Here is a 21,363-nt window from a genome sequence, read left to right on the forward strand (position 1 = left end):
AACGAACATTCTGTGTTTATGGTTTTTTGCAATTAAATGTTCCACTCACCATTTCCTTCTGGACTTTCTAGATTTTCTTTTTTTTGTATATACCAGTACTAGTACTAAATTACTGCACCCAACACAGAGTATTCAATGCGTTTCTTTATATCTTACGTTTCTTGCATACCTTTGATACGTTCAAATTTGGAACACTCCATGCAAAAACACAATAACCTTTTCAGATTACTTGCATCTTAGTCTTTGTCAAAACCCAACTGATGACACATCCATGGAGTTGGCCCCCTGATTTAATTATTTTAAAATTTTGTTGATGCTAATCGTTAAAAAGTCGTTAGAGAGGATGAGAGTGAAAAGAAAAATTGCTAGAGAGTAATTAGTTTTTATATGAAAGTGCTTTCAAGTTATTGTGTGATGCCGTAAAAATGGACCTGCACGTGAATTACCCCAGATACCCTAGAACTGAAGCATTTCTATGTTAAATGAAGTGTACAAAATGTATCAAAATAACGGATTCTAATATTCACTTTTAAAATAATTTCGAAAATCAATATTTCGAAAATGTATTACGCCGTTCTTCAAAGGGGAAAACAAGTACTTTCTTGGCTAATGACTCGACGAATATTGAATTACATCCCCTCTGAACAGCGTGATGTAAATCAACCATTTTGTCGATATTACGTTCATATGTCAATATTCATCGAGGCATTAACTAGGAAATTAGTTCTTTTCTCATTTGAAGAGTAATTATTTGATAGTTATATTAGCCGATTAGCCCTGTAGTCGCATGGGTTTGTTTGGGTTTACATACATTACGCAAGTGCACTGCGTACACCGGAAGTGCTTCAGTCCTAGGGTCCATAGGATAATTCGCACCCAACTACACCCTAACATTTTTTTTCTATCTCTTATACTCTCTAACAATTCTTTAACTATTTGCATTATCGAAATTAAATAATTAAATGGAGGGGCCAGCTTCACAAAGGTACTGATGACGCACACTGAATCGCGGGTAAGACCATGCACTATATTCTTTGACTGAGAGGAATTTCCAACATGTTCTATGACTTCTATTGTCGTTCAATATGTCAAGTCGTATAGCAATAATTAATTAACACTATCCCGAGTAAAGTAAAGTAAAAATCAATCGGAAAGGCGTAAATCCGTTGTTAAGAATCGTCTTCAGAAGACAATTGTTATTAATTTAATCAAAGAAAAGAAAAGTGTTCAGACTTGTTTCATTATTTTTGTATAAGTAAAATATACACAAATACACTACCGAACGCACTTAATCTAATTACTAACTGTCAACGACGACAGTGACAAGTGAAAACTTTTTGTTTAAGAGAAGGAAGTATAGAGCTTGTGTAATTTGTTTGACATATAAATGCTGTTATAAATATAAAAGAAATCTAGTATAAGAATTTTCATAGTTTAATTAACGTAAGTATTACTACGTAACATGTATTAGTTCGTAAAATGTTGAATTAATTTCCGCTTCACTAAGTTAAAATTTGGTTATGTATCTGTACAGCATCTGCTTATTGTGAATATTAAAAAAAAATAATTTTTTAGATATCTTAGACATGGCGGATCAACAGCAGTTCTTTTTAAAATGGAACGATTTTCAAAGTAATATGGTCTCATCCTTTAGACATCTTCGAGATGAGAAAAGCTTTACAGATGTAACTTTAGCCTGTGAGGGTCAAACCTGTAAAGCCCATAAAATGGTGCTATCCGCCTGTAGTCCTTATTTTAAAAGTTTATTAGAAGTAAGTTAAATTATTATAGTAGTCTACATTTCTTATTAATTAGTTATTTTTAATAACCCATCAATGTTTGGAATTTTGCTTTTAAGTGTTAAATAGGACTCATTTCATCAATTAATTAGAACCTTCGAAAATTAAATGTCTTGGAATAAAGATTCCATATATAACAAAGTTCTCTTGTTCTCCAAATTTAAACTCATTTTCTTAGTGTAAATAATATATTTTTCAAATTTTGTGAATGGAATTGAAAAATTGCTCGAAAAAATTTGCCGCCCCTTGAAATCAGCCTACTCACTCTTCTGGTAAATCCACTACTGATTCCTTTACATCTTCATGAATAGCTTTTAAAGATTAACAAATTTGTTTAATCTATCTCCGTGATAAATTATTCTTGTCGCAAAACTGAGTGATAAGAGCTGTTTATCAAAACATTCCAAAAACTGGGTTAAAGGGTGTATAGTCTGGTTCCAAATGTTTTTATAGGCATTTTGAGAAAATATCAGCATCAAATTTCAATTTTTGTATATGTTCTACTCAATTGGCGAATTTGAGCAATGACTGAAACTTATACCCACAATGTCTTGTGGAGTGATTTGTCAACAAAAGTCAAGTGTATATGAAGGTTATTATGAATGTTATGGATAATGCAGAATACTCAGATCGTATTGTGAGTACTCCTATGGTTTCGGCCACTGAGCTAAGTGTACTACTTACATTGCCATTCAGACAAATTGAATCCACAATATGGAATAGTAATTGAACTAGTTTGAAACTGTTAATTTGGTGAAATATGTATCATTTCATAATGTGGTAAATAAGTTTCAGAGTATTATTTATTTTTGTCCTAAATAAACAAATCAATTGTTACATGTTTCTAAAACTAAGTATAATTTATTCTTGAACATTAATCCATAGCATTTAGAATTGCACTTTATTTTTCTCTATTCACTGGAACACTTTGCCAGTGCAATATCTCTTGTAGTTACACTTGAGAAAACCTTGACCTGTGCTCTTTGCTGACATATTTGGGGTAGAAATTTTTATGGTATCATCAGTTAAATGGAAAATAAAATGTGAATCACCTTGAAGATGCTTATTTCTTGAAAATAATCAGTTTAGCATCCCATTTTTGGCGTTCAATCTGTATAATCGTCATTATTAACTTTGGTTATGATGGCCGTTACATTTCTTGGAGCAAGGTACCCTTTGTCAACATCTGGAATTTAAACCAAAATATAAGTACCTTTTGGCAATGGCCCAAACGTTTATTTGACTTCTGTAACATTTTAGTGGCTTCTATTTTCATCTTTTTATGTGTTTCTTCCTGATCATTCAAAATTCTTTTGCTTTATGGGTCTTTCGCACTACTCATAAAGTGATGATATCCATATATGTTCATCCTTTATCATGAAATTGTGTTGTAAGATTTGCTAATTTACCCACAATGTATTGTGTGCAGATAAATTTACCCACATTGCTATTTGAGCATATTGCCAAGTCCACAACGTGCTGTGAATATAAATTGTGGTCATTGTTTGAAATATCCAATTGAGTACATATAACATATAAATAAACAGTTCTGTATCAACAATAGAAAGTGTAATCACTAGAAAATCGTAGAAAACGAAAGTAGCAACTATTTGCTAATCATAATTATTTGAAATTTATGTAAAGTATTCATAATTTTATTTCAAAATAGAATGTATAAAATCTAAATAAGTAATTTGAGCCTCTAGTTGTTTAATGTTTTTAACAATGATATTGATAATGTCTAACTGTACCCCAGAGGAGTGGATTGAGACTCAGGCCATATATTGCTAGTAATAAAACTAAAAGAAGAAATACCAAAGAACAGATGAGAGCCTCAGGATCTAGTAAATAATGATGTAAGGGCATTAAATGATGAAGGTGTGACGGAAAAATTTGAAAATAGAGTGGACAGAGATGGAGAAAACAAAGAAGGATGTGACTTAGTAAGTACTAGGAAGATTGGAGAACAAGACTAAAAAATAATGGTTTGATGAGGACGGCAAATAGGCAGTAGAAGGAAGAAACCAAAGACAGAGAATGTTGAAATACCCAAAGGATGAATTAAAATAGGAGTATGAACAGAAAAGGGAGACAGCGAAAAAATGTGCTGAGAGAGGAAACAAGGGCATTTGGATGACAATCTGAAAACAATTGAAGAACACTATATAAAGAAAGAGTAGGATTTTTTTTTCTTTTATATTAATATTACGGAGACAAAAATGGATCACTAATTTATGCTCCTATGAAAGCATTCATCAAATGGATCAAGGTCTTTCTGGTCTGTATCCAAATCACTCAGCCAAGGCTTTTGTAAGTCATAAATTCCACCGTTGACTGAAAAAGATGGGTCAATCGCAGTGACCGAGAAAAAGAAGGTGGACCTGTTGGGTAGCATGTTTGCTTCAAATTTTACTCTTAATTATCACCCAGCCTGCCTGGAGTTGGTAATTCCTATGCCAGAAATAGAATTTCGACATAGAGATGTGGCAAAACTTCTCCAAGGCTTCAACATCAATAAAGTGATGGGCCCAGATGGATTACCTCAAATTGTATTGAAGAATTGCGCAGCTGAACTAACAAGTCTGCTATGCAAACTCTTTTCTCTATAATATAAAAGAGGTCTTTTCCCTGCTGATTGGGAAATTGTTCGGACTCAACTCATAGGAGGAAGAAAGAAGATGATTGCCAAAAAAGATCGATCCATCTAGGTCGCTATCGATGGACACACTTCAGCAAGGTTTGAGGTCAAAACTGGTATTTCCAAAGGATGCATCTTGTCATCTACTCTCTTTCTCATACATCAACGATCTACCTGACAAAACTGCAAACCTGATCTGTAGCTTCACCGACACCAATTAGTGTTGTCATTCAAATCAACCGCTCTTTTAAACTTGGCTATTACCCAAATCCGTAGGCAGGAGGAATCTGATTGAGTTTAATGCACCAAAGATCCAGGCTGCTGTTTTTACAAAGAAGGCTGGCATTGCAGTTCAGGATATGGTCATAATATAGACATATAATATCACCATACCCGCAAATTCCTTTGTTGGGTGTTAAGATTGGAAGCAATATGTTCTGGTATAGACACGTGCCCTATTTAGCCAGTGCAACTTCACAAAAATTTGGAGCCCTCTCTAAGACCAAAAAGCTTTATGCTCTGATACAGCTTCTAATCCTCTACAAGGCCTAGATTCGTCTGTCTTTGGAATATTTTTCGCATATTTGGAGCTCAGCTCACAAGCCTACTCTGATTTTGCTCGACTCAAAACAGAAGAGAGCAGTTTGACTTATATGGATGTATAACGTAAATTGAAGCGTGTAATTCATTTAAAGAGAAGCGTTTTTGTACATAATCAGACAAAATTTATCAGTATTGTATATAGATAAATATTTTAGTTTATTTTTATGTTTTTAATATCTACATAATAAAAAATACATTCAAATACTTCAAATAATGTTGATATGATATTACATTTAAATCTAATTCAGTGTGAAGTCGAGGAGGTCAGTAGTAGATTATATATTTTGATTCAATCACAAAATTTATAAACATGACTCTCATATTTTTATCATTTATTCAGGAAAATCCTTCTAAGCATCCAATTATAATCCTGAAGGACGTAGCCTACAGTCATCTTCAGGCTATTCTTGAATTTATGTATGCGGGTGAAGTAAACGTTAGCCAAGAACAATTACCAGCTTTCTTAAAAACGGCAGATCGGCTCAAAGTTAAAGGATTAGCAGAAGCGCCACAAGCAATTAATAGAGAATAAATTGAATTTCATCTTAATTATGTTAAAGGCAGTTTTTCACAAAACTTCAATGTATAGATATCACATAACTTTCCTGATTTTTTTTATATACAATTTCAATTTTTTTATCAAAATCTTAACAGAACTTGATTAATTAGTAGATTTAAATATTGTCCATTGTTTTATAAGTTTAACATTTTCTTTTCCGATATCTTACAAAACCGTTTGTGAATCACTGTTAATTGTAATTTTGGTGTTACAGTATAAATTATTTGTTATCGTTGACACTTTATATCAACAAAAGTGGGAAAAGTACATAAGCTGAATGGAGATAGTACCTTGAAATTATTCAGAACATTCAGCTTCTTGTGAGCGTAGAGTGAACAATTTAAATAATGCTGCTGGTGAAAATATGTTGTTAATTTGAACCAATTTCATTCATACAACAAAAAAAGTTTTATATTTTTTTGCTGGTGTATTTAATTTCAATGATATGAACGGCGAATGTGAGTCTTTCCCCCCCAAAAATCTAATCTATTTTCCAATCTATAGTTTATTCATCTGAGTATCAATTTTTTTTTCACTTGTTTTTATATCTTAGTGTTTTTCCTTTTATTAACCCTCCGCCTGCAACGTGCTGTAGAAGTACAATTCCTGCAACATCGGTCTGAGAGAGCGATATCTAAAAAAGTCAAATAATATAGTCAGTTGTTATTTAGGTGCTCTAGCAAAGGAACCGGCTACATTTTAGGCATTTGTACCTGGTTTTTTTTATTTTTCTTGGACTAACATAGCAGACATCGGCCATACATTTGATTTTGGTTTGCAGGAACATATTTCCTGAAGGCGCAATCGAATTGTACGTCTATTAGGACGGAAGTCTATTATTTGTAGATCTTCGTGAAATATGATCCTGAACAAGCTCATATCCTAACTGTTCTAAAAATTTTCGGCGTCGAATTGATGTTTGGTTGTTGCTCTTGAATACTATTCATGAATTAATACCTGCCACATTCAAAAGTTCATAAAAAATATGGGTGCACAGGCTTATCTAGAAGAGGGACCACTTGAGGGATTCGCCCTCAACTTTCCGCACCTGATATGTATAACAAATTTTTTTTTGTATTAATAGAAATAATATTGCTGTCATGGGGTGTATAGTGAATAAAATTTTATGAGCCACCGAAATCCTCAACGTATTTCTTCTTCACAAATGACTGTTTTGACCCAATTTTCCAAAATTATCTCATTTTCTGCTGCTGCTATAACAATCTCTTATTATATTTCTTCCCATTTTTTAAGTGTTTAAAAGAGCCGAAAAAAGTAAACACTGAAAATCTAAATCTGTTGATTCTAATCTTCAAATTTTTCACATGTTTGACTTTTCATCAAAGCTCTTTCCAACTATGTCATCAACATTAAGTGTTTATATCATTCTAGGTTATCGATTCAGCATTTACAGGGTGTTTCTAAATTCATGAAACAAAATTTAAAATTTCCTCTGCCTGAGATATCACTCTTAAAAGGTGGTGAGTAAAATTGAGTTTCTATTTGAGTGAACCTAGAAACTTGGAATTCTGTAGTTGGTGGTAATTTTCAGCATCTATTATGAATCGTATTACATTTTACATCTTTACTGTTTTCATTCAATTTATTAAAAAAATTTTTGGGGTAGTTTTATTTTCTCTTTAGCTATTGGTTTCAGGAAAAAACACGAAGACTACAAAATATAACGATTTTATTTCATAAAACTGCATCTTGAAAAAAGTTTTGGAGTAAAGGTTGCAAACGCAATATTGAAAAAATACCTGTAGTTAGTACGTAAATGACAGATTTTTAAGTTTCTATTACTACCGAAAAGTTTATAAAAAAATAAATAAACTCAATTTTATTCACCACCTATTTAAAGTGATGATATCCTCGGAAAGGCTGAGGAAATTTTATTATAGGAAAGGCCCATCTTGATTTCATACGAGCAACCGCCTCCTGAATTTAGAAACACCTAGTATGTTTGCAAAATGTTCATTAAAATTCTGTCTCAGGTCTCTATTAATTTGTACTTAGAATGAACGGTGACTAGATTGATTTTAAGGGGTTTATAAAAAAAGTTTAAAATAAAAGATATATTTTAATAAGAATTATGATGAAAGTGCTTCAAAATTAACAAAGTAACCTCAGCATTAGCACAAACTTGTCAAGTACTTCGTATAACTGTGCTGTAGCTCTAAAATTATGAAAGTTATTGTGAGACTAAGCAGAGTTTGAATCATTATTTCTGGGTGTTTAAGTCTTGAGTTGAACTCATAAATACTTTTTTTTGTTTGTGTTTTTTTGTCCATAATTTGTAATTAAGTAAGTAAAGAGAAACACGAGTGCATATATTATATTTTGTTTTAGTGAACTTGAAAAATGCAATTTTATATTAAGTATGTGATTCTTGAAACACTTATTTTATAAACGAAAATGGAAGACAAATATTCAAATTCAGGCGTTTTACAATCACTGGCTGGATAATAGGGTCCTTGCATACTTTGTTTTTATACCTTAACTACGTTTAGTATGTTTGTCTTGATAACACACTATTTTTTAATTTTTTTTAATCGGTATATAAATAGCTCCTCTAATGTTACAGGCTTAATTTGGTTGCCTACTCCCGATAATTTTGGTTTAGTCCAATAACAGGCCACTTCAGTAGTTGCAGGTTCTTCACTATGTCTGTGCACCCACATAATAAACGCAACGACATGCTTGCAACCACCTAAAAAAATTGAAATTAGTAAAATAAAGATTTATACAATTAATTTTCTCTTGTATATTTAAAGATACTACACAATCATCACATGCTGATTAAACAATGCTCTCATGTTTCTCATTAATCTTGAGGGAAACATTATAATCTTGGTTGAGTACTTTGGGCTCAGGACACATTTTTCCATTTACAATACAGAAAGCACCTTCTCGTTTTAATTGGACGTATCCAATTGCAACATCCAAATAGGTGCTTCGACCAGCACTGAAAGATGAAAATGTTTCAACATCGAAAACTTTAATCAAAAGATAACCTTCAAAGCTATCATCTTTATGGCCATATTTTAATAAAGTCTAATTAGTCGTACTTACGTAACTGCTTTTACTCCATGTATTTCAACCGAAGTAAATAATTGATTATTAGCAAAGAACGTAGCAAACATGAATGCATCTACCTTGGGTAGATTGTCCGATCTTGCGTCGATAAATCCTATTTCAGCCATCATTTCAATTAGAATAGCCTTACAAAAACACAAATCGCACTAAACAACCAATTACCTCCACTCACAACAACAAAATGCGACAAGTGGTGGACATGTTCCAGTATTTACTTACTTTCTACGTCACAATCACAGTAACCAATAGAAACATGTTTTCTGTCACGTGTTATTAATCAAATTATCATATATATATATATATATATATATATATATATATATATATATATATATATATATATATGTAATGTCTGAGTCGTTTGCTTCCCCACAACTGGGCATTTTTCTCACCAGTTGAAGCAGGAGTCGTCTGGCGAGTTACCAAATTCAAGGGAAGTCCGTAGCTTCCTCCAGACTTTCTAATAGCCTGATCAGTAACTGTATTCCAAGCCTCAGCTGACCAGTAAGCTACATGTTTCACTGTCACTTTCTTGATTTTTTCAATTAAAGGTAGTATAGCATCTCCTTTAATAATCTTTTAGCCCAAATTCTGTTATATTCTGTTATCTACAACAGGCCAATAAAAAGTGGATGTCTTACCAATTCTCTTATAAAACTTAACTTCTAGCTTTCATCTCTAGCTTGAAAGACTTCTCATCTCTTTATAACTGTTGTCCTCACTCACAGGTTTCCCCTTTTTCCTACTTATCGACAGAGCTACTACCCTCAGTCACATTTTTAGCTTTCGTTATTTTGGGTTTGTTTTCTAGTCTTTGACTTTCGATTCCTGCGAGCTTAGCTGCGGCATCTTCTGAAGTGATCCTCCTACTTTTTAAGCGAAATGGGCAGGACATTCCCAGAGTAGATGGTGTACTTGCTCGCAAAATTTGTAGTTGTTCTCTGCCATGCCCATCGTCTTAAGGGGGTATTTGATGGAGTAGTGACCTGTCAGAAGGCCGTCCACTAGTTTCATGTTATTTCTGGTCATCACAAGAAGTTCAGACTTCTTAGCTAATATAGTTATGAATATTCTGGATTCTCTGTATTGTTTCTCCAGTAACAGCCCATCTGATTCCTTAGCCATTCGTTCAGTTCGTTATTGATTAGGCATCTCATGAGGCTACAGTGGAGTTCTGGTCCAAAATATTGAGTCGTTGTTTTTTAGCAAGACTCTGCTTCCTTATTTCCTGGTATACCCGGGTGGCCTGGAAGCCACATTAGGTTTAGTTTTTTGTTAGCTAGTTCTTTTAGAGTCTATTTACACTTCCACACTAGTTTGGACGTGCATTAAATAGCTTTCAGGACCCACAAGGCGGCTTGGCTATATGAAAGATTGTAGATATGCTTTTTAGAGAGGTTTCTATCCAACCACTCCTGAAAACATTTGTTTATTGCTAACAACCCTATCTGAAAAATGGTGAGTGATGTTTGTTGAAATTTGTTAACAAACTTTCACTTTTGTAAGACAGTTGATAAAACATAATATCAACCTTAACCCAAATCAAACATTTTACATTTTATCTCTGCAGCTTGAAACTGCAGCATATCTTTTCAACGTCTTTATTAACTAACATTTTAAATGCTTGTGGCCACCATCGTTAAAAAATATTGCTCGGCGTAGTTTTCACTTGTCTAATTCATCAGCTCCATAATCTGAATGTTTTGGTAGGTCCCTAACTCCTCGATTCTTATCCTGGCAGTGTTGCCCATGATCTCTTGTATCTTTGGGACCAACTCTCGATAGATCTGCAGGGCTCTGACGTACTAATGATGTTTACTGATTGCCATTTTTATGCTAAGCTTGGCGGCTCTTTTGATTGTTCTTAGCAGTTTATCCCCACACACAAACATGATATAATATTGTGGTCGAGGTTAGATTCAACAATGTTAAGGTTATGTCAGAAACAGTCAGTGTTATCTAGGCCAAAAATATAAATAGCAACCCACAGAAGAGAATAAAAGTAGATATAAACTGGAATTTATAAAATTGTTGATAATATTTAAACTGTTTACTACCATTACACTTCTTGACTCGTGAAAAGATAACGAAGTTATCATCGTTAGAGACAAGTTAGTTGATACAGTTACTCCCAGTCAGGATAATTTTTGATTATTGGTGTAATGATGTTGAACAGTGTCCTCATAGTAAAATGAATCATTAAATATTCAATTTTTTTTTTTTGAAAATTTATATACCTCGATATAAAATATGTTGTTTCCTGAATCATTTTATCTTTCATATAAACTTATATGACTGTAAAAAATATATATTTATAATTGTAAGTATAATTTTTGTAATTTTTATATCTTATGCTGTTTTGTAATTTTTCTAGAGATGTAGGATTAATTCTCCACTTATTTTGTAGTAAATTCAAAATTGATGTGGGTTCATAGATGTTATAAATAATTTTAACTCTGTAATTATTTCTTCCGGATTTACCATTACGTTACCACTTAATATATTTCTTATTTAAATTGCAATAGAATATATTAAAAAAATATATACTAGCTGTGCATTTATTTAATCATATGTTAGTACTATTTTCACAATCATTGTTGAAATATATTTTTATAAATATGCCGTGATAAAGTAGATATTTGAATCGGTTTTTTAAACGGGCGAAAGTCCAAGAAGGTAAACTTTCGGAAAACTGTTTAAATCAAAATATTTAAAAAAAAATTTAAAGTTGTAAAGAAATTCAAAACAGGATACAAAATTTTACACTCGTATCATTATGCATAATTTAGCTAAATAGCTCTAAAAATGTGAAACTATCGCCTTCCCTTTAAAAAAAAATCAAGTTTCAAGAAGATTAAAAAAAACATTAAATTTCAATCAAAAACTGTTTTTTTTTTATTGTAAGACAATGTTTACAATTTACTAAAGAGATAGTAAAATTACTTAAATGAGTTTAAAATAGGAAAAAAAATCAAAGATGCAGATATGAGGTCATATTTCCACATGATTTATGGGTCACCGTTGGTTTCTTCAACCTCGAAATAACTAGTAATCTCTTGAGACCTGTCATCAGTCAGTTACAAATTACTTCGAAAAATCCACGATGCTCGTCTGGAATGTAGGCTCTCAGCTTTTTAATATTTTCAATCTTTGCAGTTTTTATTGGCACTCGACCTTGGTAAGCTTAACCGAAGGTGGGGGGAAAGTATCTGCTTTTGTCTTAGCCAGTAAAAAATTGTGATGAATAATATAATACCATTTATTGTAGGGTAGGCTTCACATCCTTTTAACTTAAAGGACATAAAGAGAGTACCAATCTGAAAGTACATTCTATTCTTCTTATCTGTGTTTTTTCCTTTTATTTCTTGTGATATACACAATTTTTTTGTAAAACTTATTTAGCCATTTTTTGAAATCTAATACTATATCAGATGATGCAACCTCATGAACAACGAACTTATTAAACCGTTATGAGTTTTGCAAAATTACCGTTAAGTGGGGTTACTTTGCACAAAATGTTTGTTTTTTCAATATCTATATGAAAATTTGACACTTTGGCTACATAGTTTTGTAAGTAGATAGCATAAAAAAATAAGAACCAAATTTTTTAAAAGATTATTCAGTTGGCAAGATTACCTCGACTTTGGGGTTACTTTGCCGACTGGCATTTTTGCACGTTTTTAAGCGTATTTAAGTTAACAGTCTCGAAGGGTTACTTCGCCCTCCTTTAATGTGTTTAAAAAAATATTTTAATAAACATAATTCATTATTACATTAAAAATGTATATTTCTAAGAAAATAAGGGAACATTTACCTTTTCGCAAGTCAACATCAACTCTTATAAATTAATAATAACTCTTTGGTAAGAGAACATAATTCTCAATTATTCTAAGTAGCTAGTAGGTCACAAAAGAAACTTCAAGAATGCTTTAAAATAAATATTTAAATTTAATTTTTACGGAACAAACAACTAAAACATGTTATATTTGGAAAAATAAAAATTTTCGAATGTACAAATTTGTGTTAATGTCGATGCAAGTCTTGGAGATTCTAAAATAGTCACTATATCTTGTTCAAAGAGAGACCGTCATCGATATTAAGGGGCTATGGCAAGCAATGGGCTTGAGGCTGGCTCGTCATTGGAAATCATTGACTTCATCTAATTCTACATTGTCCACAGATTCACTTTCCATGGTCCAGTCATATTCTTCAGTTTCTTTATCACGTTTATTCTCTTCAGAAATACTTGTGAAATTCTCCCTTGCAACAGATTTTCCGGGTTCAATTCTTATCATCCTCATTCTCTTAGGATGCTTGCTTATGAAGGAGCTCTATTTTTCTTAAGGATATCCAATGTCTCGCTAATATCAGTCTTGGTTCTATCAAATCTTTTATCAGACATTCTCTGTTACATGGGTGTATTCTCGTTACTCTGAAACCATTTTGGTTGATTTTTTCGTCTTTTAATTTTATTTTTTCAATGAGCTTTTTCAATAAATGAGGAAAAGTGCTTTTGTTTACTGTACTGTCTCGTGGATTTTTGGTTTTGTAGGTTGTTATTATACGGCGTCAAACTATCTTCAAGGGCTTAAAGAAGCTTACATCCAAAGGTGTGTGTTGAATTTGAGGATAGAAAGATAAATGTAATATTGTTTCTTTGACACTCTCTAATGATTTTTATGTTTACATGACTTGATAGATTATCTCTGATTGGAATTTTCGGTCCATCATTTTTTGGCCCACGGTTAACCATTTGTGTAAACCAGTCCTCAAATGCCTACTGGTCAAACAATCCACATTTGGTTCTATTATAACGAGTTCCAGGTGATCCCCCGTTACACCTGGAATCAAATAATCTCTCCGCCTTTAGAAAACATATAGGACAAATAAAGTTCCATTTGTAGCGGCAGCAAGCATGATGGATATCGGTCTTTGTTGAGTTCAGGGTATTTAATCCCATTTCTGAAAATACATTTTGACAATCCAGGATCGTCTATCAGATTAATCTCGTCGTAGTTAACGATGGAACCAGGTGGAATTTCTGCTACGTTTCTTTCTAAATTATAATAAGTAATTGTTCATTTCCTCATCTGTTTTCTCGGCCCTTTTTGTTTAATATTTTGGCACTGTCTGTTGGATAATCTCCGGGGCGATTAGCTGAGGTGCTCCAACAGGGCCTTCATGTTTTCTTTTAACTTTATCTACTAGGTTCCTTCTAGGAGAATTGAAGGTTTTGGATGCTTCTGAATATCCTATTTGATTACTTTAAATCGATAGAACAGCTCTACGCAACTGTTCTTCGGTATAATCTCTATAACGCCATGCACCCACTTGTCTTCTATACATTTGAACCATTTTCCTAAAAAAAACACAATATGGGGCAACTTTGCCAACCGCAAAAATTATTGGAAATTTAGCATCTGGAAAACTGTTAATAACAAAATTGGACTCACATATACACAGAAATAGGTGATGTTAAAATCCGAATTCAAGATTCATTAGTTTTTATTACACAACCCTTAGAATAGCAACGTGATTTTACGAAGGCAAAATAAAATTTTTACTCACGTGAATTGTTATATATGAGACCTACTTCGCCGAGCTCCGGACTCGTACCGCTAAGACCTGTGTATCCCGTAGTATTTTGCCACCAACTGCATTAGAGCAGTTTTTTTAGCAATGTTGCCCTGGCTGACAAAGTGTCCCCACTTTACGGTATGTCAGTTATTTGGAAACGACCTGAATCTGTCAGGTATAAGCAGAACCTTGTCATCGCTTGATTTTTGTTTTGGCCTGAACAGACGAAGCTCAGTACTTGGTATTGATTTTAGGTATTCATTAAGAAAAGAGCAAACCTCATTAGGGCTTTTTCGTGCTACACCCTCGTGGTACAAGAATAATATTGTGTCGCCTACAAATACTATACAAGGATGTTTAGTAACATTCACTACAATATTTTGGAGGTTAAAATAACAATAGACAAAAATGAACAGTAATAGATGATAACAGGCGAAAGTCCAGAAATCATACAACAGAATCCATAGAGGAAGTGGACTTACGCCTTAAAAAAACTCTTATGGAATGGCGCTCTTTTAAAATAAACCAAAAAATTAAAATACTGATTTGACTCATCTCCACTTGTGATAAAATCGCTCTTTTAACAAAAATCGATCTGATGTTTAGACTACAAGTTTAGGCCAAAACCTGAAAATTGAAAAAATTGGACTTATGCCCGTTTAAAAAAAACCGATTCATTTTTCATTGTTTAGAAATTATTTTTATTATGTTAATTTAATTTACATATTCTTTCGTTTATTGGAACATGCGATATGATACTAGATTTTTTTATATATAAAATGTGCATAAATTAAACTTATGGAATAAAATGTTTTTTTTTTTTATTTCAACCCAGTGCTCAATGTGGACTCCGCGCTCCAAAGTGGGGCAATTTGATTTTTTAGAGGGAAATGCGAAAATTGAGTCGACACGAGTTTAACCCTTTCCCCTCGTGGATGCTCTCTGTAGCAAGTTTAATACAGACTTAAATACGACATAAGGTTGTTAATCCCGTACAACTTTTGTTGGTTAGGTTCTGAAAATGAATAGAGATAGGATAAAGCAATCTGTATTTCACAAAATGAATCAGAAAACAAAGTATTCATGAAACTAATTTACAAATATCTTTACACAAAAAACTGATTGATCACTATAACAAGTCAGTATCTATATTATGGCAAAAACAACGAAAACTTTAGTGAAGTTTGGAGAAAATCCACATATCGATAGAAAATAAAATTATAAAATATATAAAGAAATGATAGAATATTTTCATACAATATATGATTATAACCAAATTCCAATATTTGCAAATGTCTTTTTTTTTGGTGCACATAAACCTTCGATTCAAAAATAATTTCTGCTATCCATATACCCATATTAAAACCTGAAACCGTAGAATTCTATCACCTATACCCAGTTATCCAAAATCGAAAAATATTTTTTCTCTTACAACCCTACTCGACAAAGGCTACAGAAATAACATTGGTAGAAGAAAAATGCTCAATACAAGAAGATAAGTACTATTGCCGTTAAGAAATACTCATAACTGTACATTAGAACTATTAGTCACTCACCCACACACTGTTACAGCACTGAAGCAAATTTCCTATAATTAAACAAATAACCAATAAACAATTCCATGTTAATTCGAATTCTACAATAAAAATTTCATCTAAATACACATCAGACCAATACTTTGAAATAAATTTAGAATTCTATGAGTTTGAAAATTTATACAAGCATTAATACAATCAAAAATATTTCTATCAAAGTCAATTTGAATATTGAATTCGACGCTAAAGGGTGCTTTCTCATTTGATTCTGGGGACATTTGAATTTGATGAAATTCGCTTGCTAAATATAAAATGGTAAATTATTGTACCCCACCTAATTTATCTGAAATATATTTGATATTTGGAACTAGATATCTGTCGGAAATTATACATTTCATTGAGTTTATGGTAGTCAATTACGAGAAGCCTTTTTTGATATCCAAATGCGTCTATTTTTTTGCTTTCTTTTCAAATAGGTGAGCTCCATGACTAATATGAAGTTCTTATGATTCTTTTGTCTAACATATAATTGATTTGATGTTGGATTTCCTCTTTTCGTATATGAGGGTATCTATAAGATTTTGGGTGAACGTTGGGGCCTTGACTCGTGTAAAACTGCCGTATTCGGTCTTGAGTAGTGCTTTTGGATTGCAGTATTTCGTTTGTTCGATCTTCTTCTCTTCTACCAGAATATCTTTTGTTGTTGTATTTTTCTATAACTCTTTGATATTCTCATCCGTTTTGACAACTGAGAAAAACTACAAAAAACGTTTATATTGCCCTAAATGATCAATGCATTGAAAAGAAAACTTATTTGAATAACCTTAGTAAAATTCATGCCTATCCTTTAGATTTTGTAAAAAGAAGTTCTATGAAAATTCAACGGCATTAATAACCAACTAATCTCATCTAACCTATAAATTTCAACTTCTCTTATAACGACCTAACCTATCATATTTATTGTTGTTATTTATATTCTAGCCAATGACTATTCAACCACATTCATAACGATCTCCCCTACTGAAATTTAATATTATCCATAAACTTACCAATCAATATTGAACATCATTCACTACAGCTTATCTTTACCTAACCTATAAAAATTCAACGTCATTCATAATCCAACCAATTAAAAATTAATGAAAATTCCTACAGTAACCAGAATCATTATTTCAATTAATCATTATTTCTATCAAAGTCAATTTGAGTATTGAATTTTGAATTCTATGAGTTTAAAAATATTTACAAGCTTTAATAATATCAAAAATCACCGGCGTTGTAAAATTTTATTATTGTTATACATTTATAGATATACATATACTTATATTGTATTTGACCAATTTTAGTTCCAGACGATGAATACAAAGTATTCGAAAGCTCGGAAAATTTATTGAAGTTAGTCCGTTTTCGTGTTTTGTGCCACGTAATCATAGCTGCAAAGACTTGATTTTCTTTTCCATTTGGAACTTCATTTTAAAACATAAATATTTTAACTTTCGACCTATTAAGCTCTTTATCAAAATATAGTTTTTTAAATCTAATGATTATCTTGGTTGTTGCTTTATTTTTAAATAAACCTCAATAATATTATTCAAAAACGCATTAATAACTCTAAAATCTCTCTTCTGATATGTCTAAAGGATTTTTAATCACTGATCACTTCCTTCAGACACTTGCTTATTGAACTTAATCGATTTGTATTCCATGTAATCTAAGTTCACCCCATATATTAGCACAGCTTAACACCATCAACCAACAGATACGAGTAGATATATTCTAATCTAATGCCGAGCAGTTTTCAAAGAACAATATATCTGTTATCTGCTACATCGTAGGATAAACATCCTAGTAATGAATTCATTAAAAACAAATCAAAATTTTCATGCAGCACACCTAAACGTTAATTTATCAGAACATATTTTCTGAACAAACTGGATCATTTCTGTTGGCAAACAGAGTGAAAACCGCAATATACTATAGCCAAAATCGTTGCGAGACGTCAGAATATCATACCTGGCAACAATCAACTATAAAACTGTTGTATAGGTGAGGGCGAAACAAAAACAAACGATATAATAATGGTAACAAAAATCGGTATAGCCTCATGGCGCATGTTCCATATAGTATGCCAGTTTAATATCGAATGGATTTTCCGAATTCCGATTTCAGTCCTATGAGCAGCTGAAACGACTAATAGAACTACGGGTTTGGTTAGAAAAATTCATTACGGTACGCGCGATGAGATGTTTCGGGTGACAATGTGCTTTTTTTCCGGAGCAAAAATATGGAAGCGACGAGCTCGACACCATGTTCACCAGGAAGTGCTGACTCTACATTCACTAGGTAAGCGGAGAGCTTGATCGATTCAGAGTGTATTTCTAAAAATAGAGTCTTTCTTATTGCAGTGATTGTTTGGACGTTTATTCATGAGATTAAATGAAGTAAAATTGTATCGAGAAACTAGGATAGTAGGAAATGTGTGTATTGGAACGTCGGAAAATTATTACTGTGGAATTTGAAAGTGCAGCAAAGAATGTGATTACAGGAAAATTCATTAAACCGTTTCTCATCTATAAATCATAAAGTATTATTTTTGAGACTTTTCAAAATTGCATTGGAAACCTTAAAGTCCCGAAGCCTCAAAATTGATGTTGAAAAAGGTCAGCCAAATAATTATAATTGGTAATTATTTGCCTGGAACTCTATTCAGTCATAGTTTTTACATGTATACCACATGTCTTTTTTTAAAGAAATATTTAAGCCATGTTAAGCAAGTATGTTACAAGGCTGATAAGCGAAGAGTTCACACTTTATCAAGTAACATACCTCAGTAACTGCTGTTAACATTAAGTTTTTTGCCATTCTTCACCAAATTTTTCATTAAAAAGTGTTAGAACTTGTTAATAGTAATAGGTTTTATCGAACGAATCTGTATAGAAGCACACAAATCGTTAATGGTGGAATAATAAAATGTAAAACAACAAATATCACAAAAACTGATTGTGAACTTTTACTTTAAACTTCAGAGATGTACAATTTAAATTGTGAGTAGCTTCTCATTTTATTTATGTATTGTTAGCTTTTTCTTTCAATTACCGCTTGTTGATACTCCGTACATGAATTTGTTAGCTTACAATTGATTGTACTATATTGTTAGTGTTTAATTAGATAAGCTGATTCATTGTTTTTTTTTAATTTTATTTTATCATCCTTATATCTTTGATTTTTTTCTGTGTTTTCAATATTTCATCATTCTTAGTTTGTTTTATTATATTTTATTTTTTATCTTACATTCTTTTTTCAGTTATTTTACATTTCCCCTTTTCCCATAATTTGCATACTCATTTTTTTTTCATTCGATGTACCCGCTCAGATTTAAAGGTGGCTTCACCACTTACAAAATTGTGCTAGTAGATTTTATACAATGATACAAGGGAAAGACCCTGTATATTAAAAATAATTTCTCTTACAATAAGTGATTGAGAGAATCGTAGTATATTATAAATAATTCATAAATATATTTTCTTTGATTTTTTTAGTTTTTGGAATTGAACGTTTGATTAAAAGTTGTTATGCATGACGTAGTGAGTTATTCATTTCTCTGATGGATACAAGACATCCTCACAATAATAAATTAAACACTGTTATTCTAAATTTGTACCGATATATTAAGTTAAGTTTAATAAAAAAAATAAATAAGAAGGGTTACAATCAGCGTGTTCCTAAATTCATGCGACAAAATTCAGAAGGTAATTGCTCGTATGAAATTAACATGTGTCTATCCTATAACAAAATTTCATCAGCCCACCCCTTTCCGAGATATCGCCCTTAAAAGATGGTGAATCAAATTGAGGTATCATTTTTTTCAATTTCAGTAAAGCTAGAAACATGTAACTCTGTAATTTACCGGCAATATATGTTGTTTCTAAAAATAGACGTTTTTTGTAGCTACCCTCAGTCGTCAAAACTTTGACAGATTCATAATACATAAAATGTTCCTCATGAAAGACAAAGTACACATGATATCTGTTAAATAAATCAACAATAAAATTGATCTCTTTTGTTCTCTTCTTAGACTTTTTGGTGTCAACTCTTTGATTGTAGTTTTAAGAAGTTTTGAGTTTGATCTGAGATGTTTCGCTCTCTCGAGAAGTGTTTAGAGGAAAATGGTCTCTCTCTCTCTCTGCTTTAATAACTTACTACTCTTTGTTCGAATCACATCTTCGCTATGGTTTGCATTTCTAGTAACAAATGACTCAAACTAACTAGCCTATAAAAATTCAATATCATTCATTAACTACCGAATGGCAACCACAGTTTTATTCTTACTATCACATTGATGACCTATAGGTCTACTTTATAAAAACTGAGATGTGTCTCCTTTGCAGATAGCGTTACAATAAGTGCAATGCACTTGATATATAATATTACTTCTTTTGTTCATGAGTGTTTTAGATTTTAGTTTAGTAGAATATTCGGATAATGTATTATGTCCTTTATGACTTATATTAGTTTCAATTTATTGGAATAATTTGATAGTTTTTGAAAAAGTCTGAACAAGTCAAAACGTCGGATTTTTACCTATCTGTAAAACTAAAAAAAAATAATAATTTTAGATCAAGACAATTTAGAAACATATCAAAAGTTCCAAGAAATAAAAAATTAAAGTCAAGTCTTGGAATATTTGCTAGGATCACAGAGTGTAAATCGGTTGAATGAACACAGAAAATATGGACTAATAATGTAATTATATATCTCAATTGTTAAGGTAGACGGTGAATCAAAAAGTTTCAATTGTGTCATATCTATGGTTTTTTTTCTAAAAATCAGATCGTTGTTAAAGGAAAAAAAGTTATAAATACCAAAAACTATTGGTGTTTTATTTTTTGTCGTCTATCGTTTTTCTCTCTTCAGTCAAGAAGTGTTACTAAATTGAAAGATTGGTTCCTGATTTATATGAAATGGTGTTGTTTGTTGTTACTATGCGAGGAGTGGAGGATTTACAAATCTTAATCAAATATGTGGAATTAATTTTTAACTGAAGGCTAGTAAATTTTATCAATTGTTACCAATGAAGAGAACAATTATACATGTGTGTCGAGATAATACTTAAAAATTTAGAATTAGATTGAATAATTATTAACTTTATTAGATAATACATGTAAATGTCTCATTATTAGAATTATATAGTTGAGTAATTAGTGAAATATGTAACTTTTTCAGTCTTGTCAATCTTGTTAGTATTGTCTTAACTTAATTATGTTCAGAATTCGTTTTCAATAAATTGTTTGTACTTCGTTTATTTGTTAAAAACCGATCTTCATTTTTATAAGTTATAACTGACGCAGTCAGTAGGATACGCGTGGGCCTTTGAAAAAGTAAAAGTGTTTCTTTTATTCGCTTTTGTTCGGATAATAGACTTTGTCATTTCTACGACGTAACGTTCATTTTATCTTACAAGTAAAAAAAAACAAGTGATCATCGAAGCAACAAGACTTGGAGAAGAAGCAGCAGTCTATCATCAAGGTAAGTGCCAAGATCCTTCTCGCCTTTCTC

General features: G+C 31.8%; 2 protein-coding genes across 2 annotated transcripts in view; both read left to right on the forward strand.

Annotated features, from left to right (window-relative positions):
- The first annotated feature begins 1,318 nt into the window (after positions 1-1,318).
- On the forward strand, positions 1,319-15,081 carry LOC130893626 (longitudinals lacking protein-like). The gene is made up of 3 exons (XM_057799864.1): positions 1,319-1,443; positions 1,576-1,772; positions 5,381-15,081. Exons 2-3 carry the CDS (start codon positions 1,587-1,589, stop codon positions 5,570-5,572), a joined length of 378 nt encoding a protein of 125 aa, XP_057655847.1. The 5' UTR covers positions 1,319-1,443; positions 1,576-1,586; the 3' UTR covers positions 5,573-15,081.
- Positions 15,082-17,961: 2,880 nt separating this feature from the next.
- LOC130893625 (ecdysone-induced protein 78C) overlaps positions 17,962-21,363 on the forward strand; it is a 105,588-nt gene continuing 102,186 nt past the window's right edge. The window contains exon 1 of the mRNA XM_057799861.1: positions 17,962-18,150. Coding sequence (XP_057655844.1) covers positions 18,092-18,150 — 59 coding nt within the window. The 5' untranslated portion in view covers positions 17,962-18,091. The remainder of the gene's footprint in view (positions 18,151-21,363) is intronic.

The sequence above is a fragment of the Diorhabda carinulata genome, chromosome 5 (assembly GCF_026250575.1).
Source record: "Diorhabda carinulata isolate Delta chromosome 5, icDioCari1.1, whole genome shotgun sequence".
Classification (NCBI taxonomy): domain Eukaryota; kingdom Metazoa; phylum Arthropoda; class Insecta; order Coleoptera; family Chrysomelidae; genus Diorhabda; species Diorhabda carinulata.